The sequence below is a fragment of the Silurus aristotelis genome, assembly GCF_946808225.1.
Source record: "Silurus aristotelis genome assembly, chromosome: 24".
NCBI lineage: Eukaryota > Metazoa > Chordata > Actinopteri > Siluriformes > Siluridae > Silurus > Silurus aristotelis.
In genome coordinates this window covers 11384828-11392778 of record NC_139597.1, presented here as the reverse complement: position 1 = coordinate 11392778, position 7951 = coordinate 11384828, and the positions used below count along the sequence as shown (strand labels likewise).

The following is a 7951-nucleotide window of genomic DNA, read 5'->3' as shown; positions in this document are numbered from 1 at the left end:
CTGTTACTTACAGTTAGGGTGTGGATTGTGCAAGCTAAGAAGCATCATTGGACACAGGAAATGCTTCAGCCCTTCAGGGTGTGCTAGTGGACACTAGGGTTCATGCAACCAGTAGTGTTATCAGAACCTAATTCAATATTAAAATTGTCATAATTATATATTTGAAGGCAACAAATCTCACATTTTGTATGAACAAGATTTAGTAGCACACTTTTAGTGCACAGCAGGTATTATTGCTTAAATACTGATTCCTTAAATGTGGGTTTTCTCTGGGTTCTAAGCTCCCAGAAACATGCCAGCCCAGCATAAAGTGGTTACTGAAGATGCATGTACAAAAGAATGAAATAATAATAAATGATTGAGTAGTAATGTTAGTTGCCCTAATGGCGTCTGTGGAAGCACACTTTCCTTAATTGCCTATGCCCCATAATTCTGGTTAGACCCAATCTGCATTTTGTTGCCTTGTACTTGTACATTTGTAATGACAATAAAGTTGAATCTAATCTAATATTTTAAGTGCAGCTTAGATATTTTTTTTGTCGGTCATTGTAGTGTTTTCATGATTTGTGCATGTTTGAGAGTGTATGCATGCACAGGCCTGGTCTAAATCACATTCCTCCAAAGGATAGAGTGAACTCTCTAATAGTGGTTGCACTGCTTTTTTTTTTTCTTTTCTTTTTTTGCAGCTTTTTAATTTATTGAGTTCAGCTGAAAGATATGAATCAGCTTTGCTGGTTTAAAAAGAAAAAGGAAAGAAAAAAAAAAACACTTATTCATGCTTTAAAAAAAATTTTTGCTGATAGAGCAGGGACGGCTTCACAAGGAATTAAGTCACGAAGAAAATGAACTCTAGCATTCTCCCACATCTTAGTATCTGAAAATATAGCCCTTATTCTGTGGTCATTGACGAAGGGGAACTCATTTTATTTTTTTTTAAGTATAATTATTATTATTATTTTATCTGAAATTGTCTGAAATTGCAGGGAAGTTTGCACTTTACACAGATGACATGCATATTTATTATAGTATTCCAGTTTCAAATACTGCAAGTGAATTTGTCTGTGTGTTATAATGACATGCTCCTGTTAAACAAATGACTTTTGTGCAGCATAGCAGAAAATTATCAGTGCCTGATTTGAAGAATTTTTAGGCACAGAGAATTACAGTGTGTCTGAGGTTTAAGTTTTATCTTTTGAAATGATCTCTTGCAATATTTGTGTCCTTCATTTTTTTTTTTTTTTTTACTTTCCCAAAGCTCTATTAAATATACAGTCATGAGGTAACAAAAGTATACCGTTCTCAAGTTCATGTTTTTAACCATCAATGCATAAATTACAATTGTATGGTCTTCATCAACTTATGTAAACATTCAGAAACCAGGTGGGCAAAAAGTCCTTTTTATATTTTAGAAGAAACACATTTAGCAAAAATTTAGGTTGAATTAAATGCTATTTGTTTGTGCACCGCTCAATTTGGATCCTGCCACAGGATCACAATGATGTTGAGGTCTGGACTTCTTCTTCTGCTGATTTAAACACTTTGATTTACATTTACGGCATTTGGCAGATGTCCTTATCCAGGACTGAGCAGTTGGGTTGCTCAAATGCCCAGCATTGGCAGCTTAGTGGTGCTGGGATTTGAACTTGTGATCTTCTGATCCAAAGTCCAATGCCTAAACCACTGAGCGACCACCTCCCTTTTTAGCACTGTTTTACAGTTTCCTGTAATTTTGCACCACCATGCTTAACAGTTATGAGAAAATCTCAATCTTAGTTTTATCAGGTCAGAGGATAGTGTTCATTGATCCTGTTCAAAGTCATTTTATTTCAATGAATTTGCAATGCCCTTTCCATTGCTCACACTTCCCCAAACCCCTCATACTTGTTGTTGTTATATTTTTCTGATTATGCCTACATGAACATAAAAATGTTATGTGTTTAGAGAAATCTGTAGGTCATATGATGTAGCTCATGGATTTCTTATGTCTCTGAGCATTTAATGGTCTGACCTTGGATTGAATTTGCTGTTATATACACACACTGCTGGGAAGATCTTGCAAAAAAAAAAAAATAATAATAATTTCTCACTGTAGATTGGTAAATTAAAAATTTTTTGAAGATGGCGTTATACGGTGGTCTTGTGGCTTTATCAAAAGAGCCAGTGTTGGGCCCTTGAACAAACTCCCATTTACTTAGTCATGGAGCTCTAGTGCGTAGGATTGTTTTGTTAAAACATTTTTATAAAGCATGATATTCTTGAACTGTTGTGAGTCACCCTGGCTGTTCTGTAAAAGTAATACACAGTCAGAGCTGTTTGGGCTTAAATTGGCAGGTATTTGATAAAACTGGGTCAGATCTGCCCTCTTTTATCACACTCATAAGAAGTACAACCAGTATTTTTGGTGCAGCTTTGCACAGAACTGTAAGCATTTCTCTTTCAAAAATTCCTGGGCATTCAGGATTCTATACATTTGTATACATTGAGTGTTTTGCTTGCGCTTGCTCTTGGGTTTTGTAAATATGCAAGTAGAATTGTTAGTTAGAAGCTCATGTGCAAAATTATATTTTTCCCCTAAAGCTTAGCACACTGACATTATTTAATCTTCTCACAGGCATCCAGCTTATTATTCTGCCTTAATTGCACAGTTTTCCATTCAGAAGATGAGAAATACAGAAGCCAAGCTTGTTTCACCACAATTTCTAAATGTTAAGAGCTTGCTTACTTTATATCATGGGATCGCAAGTGCGTCTTGTACTCAAATGTCTTTTTCTTTTTAGATTTTCATGAATTGGTGTGTAAAACTGTTAATAAATGCACATTTATAACATGTCAGCACTACTGTCATTGACGAAATGATCTACATGTGTGAAGGACTGATTATGAGTACATAACATTTTTTTCTATGTGATTGTCAGGGTGATAAATGCTGGAAAAAGTACTGTAAATGAGGACCAGGCCTGCTGTGAATTCATGGTGGTGAAGAAGAGGCCCACTGGGTCCTTCACACCCTGCAAACCATCCAAAAGGAGATCTTCACTGCCTAATGGAGAGGGCCACAACCTTTCTGAGAGCTCAGTGAGTGCTGTGCTTTGTCTTCTCAGTTCTCCGAGTGTTCTTACAGGAGAATATTTATCACTATTTATCACATTCATCTACTTTGACCACAGTCTTTTCACCCCATTTGTTTCTGTTGTGCAGTATTATTGCATATTGCAAATTTAGATTTTTACAATTTGCAGGAAAGTACATGAAAAATTTTTTTTTTCTTCCGATACTAATGCATTTACCTTTTGTATCTGATTAACTTAAATAGGAAAAACAGTTGTGACGTGCAAAACACTGGAAACACAACTACTCGCAGCTTGCATAAGCTTTCGTTTGCCGGTTAGGATACTTTCTGTTCTTGTTTTAGTTCTGAGATTGGTGGTCATCTTGCATGCGCAGCATGTTTAATATATTCCTCAGAGGATTTCGGATATTCTTGTTACATGATTTTTTTTTGTTGAGGTTTTGGATCATTGTACTGTTAAAGTGTCTCGATTGACCGTGTCACATTTGATTACAGAACTTGCTGATATTTGCTGTAATCTGTTCCTTTCTCATCCTGTACACTTTTACTGTGCAGCGTACAACCTAATAGATTCGCCTCAATACCTAACGTCAAAATGTTTTTCTCAACAAATGCTGCTCCTTTTAAATCGTAAAACCCATTTTTGATCATTGTGGCCAGAGTTCAACTTTTCCTTATCTAGATGTTGTTTTACATATTTCAAATATTTTGTGTTGTGATGACTTCTGATGACTTTTCCATTCATATCATGAAAGTGCAAGGCATTCGGCACGGCAGAATGGTGCATCACCACTCCTCTGCCAGCTAAACCTTCCTGAGTGTCTGTTTGTGCCTTACTGGTTTTTCTGGTCTTTCAAATCTTGCCTTTATTTCTACACTTTCCCCTTATCTGACATTTTTTATTACATTTTGAATAGTGAAAAATTGCAAGCTAGAAGCACTTGATACAACCTTCCTCTGCTTTGTCGGCAGATTGGAGTTCATTTTCAGATCCTCAGCAAAGAAACCCGCGAGTTTTGAGTTTTATTGTTTGAAGGGTCAGAGACTTTACTACACTCTACAATTGTCATCAGCTGACAATGATCATTTTTGACCTTTCTAACAAGTCCTGATGAGTCAGGCTCAACAAATTCATTATCTGAGACTACAACTGTAAGGGGGATCAAATCTTTGTCCATTAATCCATTTTTTAAATGTAAAATATAAAGTAGCTGTGCATTTAATACTCACTTCATATTTTGTGGGTTTTTTTTATTTTATTTAAAGAAACATACAACTATGCCACTGTAGATCATCACATTGAGAGGAAATAACATTATTTCTAGGTGACAGCAAGTTCCTTAATAGTAAAACTAAAACAATAGCCAATATTTTTATAGACAATGGGAAACATTTGTTTCATTAAACAGATTTTGAACGTTTTGAAATGCTTGCTATTTAAATACCCCAACAAGCTGTCTAATCAGCATATGCTGTTTATTTTTAAGAGCCCACTCTAGCTCAATGGCCAGATTGTGAATGCTAGACAGCTGGGTCAGGGCATCTAAAAAAAACTGCAGCTCTTGTGGGATTTTCCTGGTTTGCAGTGGTCAGTATCTATCAAAAGTGTTCCACGGAAGGTACAGTGGTGAACTGGCGACTGGGTCATGGGCAGCCATGGCTTGTTGAGGCACGTGAGGAGTGAAGGCTTACCCGTGTGGTCCGATCCAACAGACAAGCTCCTGTAGCTGAAATTGTTGAAGAAGTTATTGCTGACAGGTCAGAACTGTTTTGGCAGCAAACACAATATTATGCCTAATCAGTGGCCATAATGCTATTCCTGGTCGGTCTATATCCGATTATTTGAGTAATCAGGCAAAATAAAGGAAAACTGTTTAAATTTCTTGATATCCCACTGATGGCTAAGGGTTATTCTATTTAAAATAATATCTTCACAATTTTCTTCCAAAATAAATGATCTAACATATTTTGATATAGAACATTTTAATGCCATCTTCTCTGAAATAGAGGCTTCGCAATTAAATCCTGCGACATGCAGTAAACTATAACGTATGATTCATTTCTGAATTCATCAGTATCTTAGTCCGTCTATGACCTTATTTCAGTTACTCTGCACATTTCTGTTTCCTTTATATCACCCTTAGTTTCAGCCCACACTCAGAAACATGTGCTTTCTGTGTGTACTTGAGCATCTCAGAGTCCCTGCAGTCATATCACACTGCAGTCACAATTACATTCTTTCTAACTCCCACATTATTTTTAAGCCACATGAGTCATCATGTGTTTCTCCCCCTCACACTTTGCCCTGGACAGAGCAAAGAACATGAGCTATGCAAACAGTTTCATGGTCAAAATTTCACACACAATCGGTACAGTTTAAAGTTAACACAGGATGGTGTGCAAGACTGCAAAACATCCATTGACTGGTTGTATGTTTTGGTTAGCTGGTTGTTTTTCGAAAAAGTTTTTGTCAGTTCAGCAGTCATTATTACAGCTATTATAGGCTCATTAACAGTAACATTTACTTCTTCTTCTTCTTTCGGCTTCTCCCATTAGGGGTTGCCACAGCATTTGCCTCTTTCAAACCAACTACCTGCATGTCTTCCCTTTCCACATCCATAACTCTCCTTCTTGGCCTTCCTCTTTTTCTCCTTCCTGGTAGCTCCATCCTCAGCATTCTCAAACTAATATACCCAATCTCCTTTGCACATGTCCAAACCATCTCAATCTCGCCTCCCTCACCTTGTCTCCAAAACGTCCTACATGCGCTGTCCCTCTAATAAACTCATTTCTAATCCTGTCCATCCTCGTCACTCCTAACGAAAACCTTAACATCTTCAGCTCTGCTACCTCCAGCTCCACTTCCTGTATTTTACTCAATGCCACTGTCTCTAAACCATACAATATTTTAGGTCTCACCACAGTCCTATAAACTTTTCCTTTCACTCTTGCAGATACTCTTCTATCACAAATTCCTATTCCTCTCATTTACACGCATTTACTCTGTCTTACTCTTACTGACTTTTATTCCCCTTCTCTCCAGTGCGTACCTCCACCCCTCCAGGCTCTTCCCAACCTGCTCCCTACTCTCACCACAAATCACATCATCATCTGCAAACATCATAGTCCATGGAGACTCCTGTCTGACCTCGTCTGTCAATCTGTCCATTACCACTGCAAACAATCCGATCCATGATGCAGCCCAACCTCCACCTTGAACCAGTCCGTTGTTCCTACTGCACAATTTACAGCTGTCACACTGTTCTCACATACTTTTTTGACACACCTGACTTCCTCATACAATACCACAATTCCTCTCTCGGCACCCTGTCATACGCTTCCTCTAAATCCACAAACACACAATGCAAATCCTTCTGACTTTCTCTATACTTTTCCATCAACATTCTCAAAGCAAATAATGTGTCTGTGGTGCTTTTCCTCAGCATGAAACCGTACAGTTGCTCACAGATGGTCACCTCTTCTCTCAGCCTGGCTTCCACTACTCTTTCCCATAACTTCATGGTGTGACTGATTAACTTTTATTCTAAAAGATAGCTACCAGCACACTCCTTCTCCGTTCCTCAGACATCCTCTCACCTTCCAAAATCTTGTTGAACAACCTGGTTAAAAACTCCACTGCCTTCTCTCCTAAACATCTCCATGCTTCTACTGGTATGTCATCTGGTCCAACTGACTTTCCACTCTTTTCATCCTCTTAATCGCTGCTCTCACTTCCTCTTTACTAATCCTATCCACTTCCTGCTTCACCATCTCCACACCATCCAACCTTCTCTCATTTTCCTCATTCATCAGCTGCTCAAAATACTCCCTCCATCTTCTCAACACACTCTTCTCACTAGTCAACACATTTTCATGGCCATCCTTTATTGAGCTAACTTGCAGCACATCCTTCCCTGCTCGGTCCATCTGCCTGGCCAATCGGTACAAATCCTTTTCTCTTCCTTAGTGTCCAACTTCACATACAGCTCCTCATATGCCTTTTCCTTGGCTTTGTAACTTTTCTCATCACTCTGTCAATCCCAATTCTGTTTTGCCAACCTCTTTCTCCTTATGCTTTTCTGCACTTCCTCATTCCACCACCATGTCTCTTTGTCTTTCTTTCTATTTGCAGATGTCACATTAAGTACTTTTTTACCTGTCTCCCTTATTACTCCGGCAGTAGTTGCCCAATCATCCAGCACCTCTTTCCCACCACTGAGCCCCTGTCTGACCTCTTACCTGAATCTCATACTATAGTCTTCCTCCTTTAGTTTCCACCATCTTATTCTTCTTTCAGTCCTCACTTTCCTCATCTTCTTCTTCACCTCCAAAACCATCCTACAGACCACCATCCGATGCTGTCCAGCTACACTGTCCCCTGCCAACACATTACAGTCTCCAATCTCCTTCAGGTTGCATCTCCTGCATAGAACATAGTCCACCTGTGTGTACTGTGTACACCTCCACTACACTCTTACTGTACTCTTCCTTCAGATTCACCCCTACACCCTTTTTCTTTCTATCCACACCATGATAGAACAGTTTCAACCCACCTTCAATGTTCCTGGCCTTACTCCCTTTCCACTCCTGAACACATAACATATATACCTTTCAGCTATTTCTTTCCCTTTACCAGTCATAGTACCAACATTTAAAGTACCAACCCGAACATCCACTCTCCTACAATTCTCCTTTCCCTGCCGTCTCTGTAGATGTCTTCCTCCTCTTCTTCTCTTCCTTCGGCCAACAGTAGCCCAATTTCCACCGGTACCCTGTTGGCTAACAGTAACCTCATTTACTTTAATCTTGTTATCCTGTAATGTCTATTAATTATTCAGTAACAACAGTGAGACTAATCTGGAAAAAGGGAATGACCTGCCT

The 7951-nt window shown here is 38.6% G+C and overlaps 1 protein-coding gene across 1 annotated transcript in view; it reads left to right on the top strand.

Moving 5' to 3' along the window:
- The window catches only part of LOC310719131 (protein phosphatase 1H-like), a gene marked incomplete at its 5' end in the record, with an annotated part of 31737 nt that overhangs the window by 1054 nt on the left and 22732 nt on the right, over window positions 1–7951 (top strand). Inside the window, one exon of the mRNA XM_083528564.1 lies at window positions 2916–3075. Within this exon, the coding sequence (XP_083384690.1) occupies window positions 2916–3075 (160 nt within the window). The remainder of the gene's footprint in view (window positions 1–2915; window positions 3076–7951) is intronic.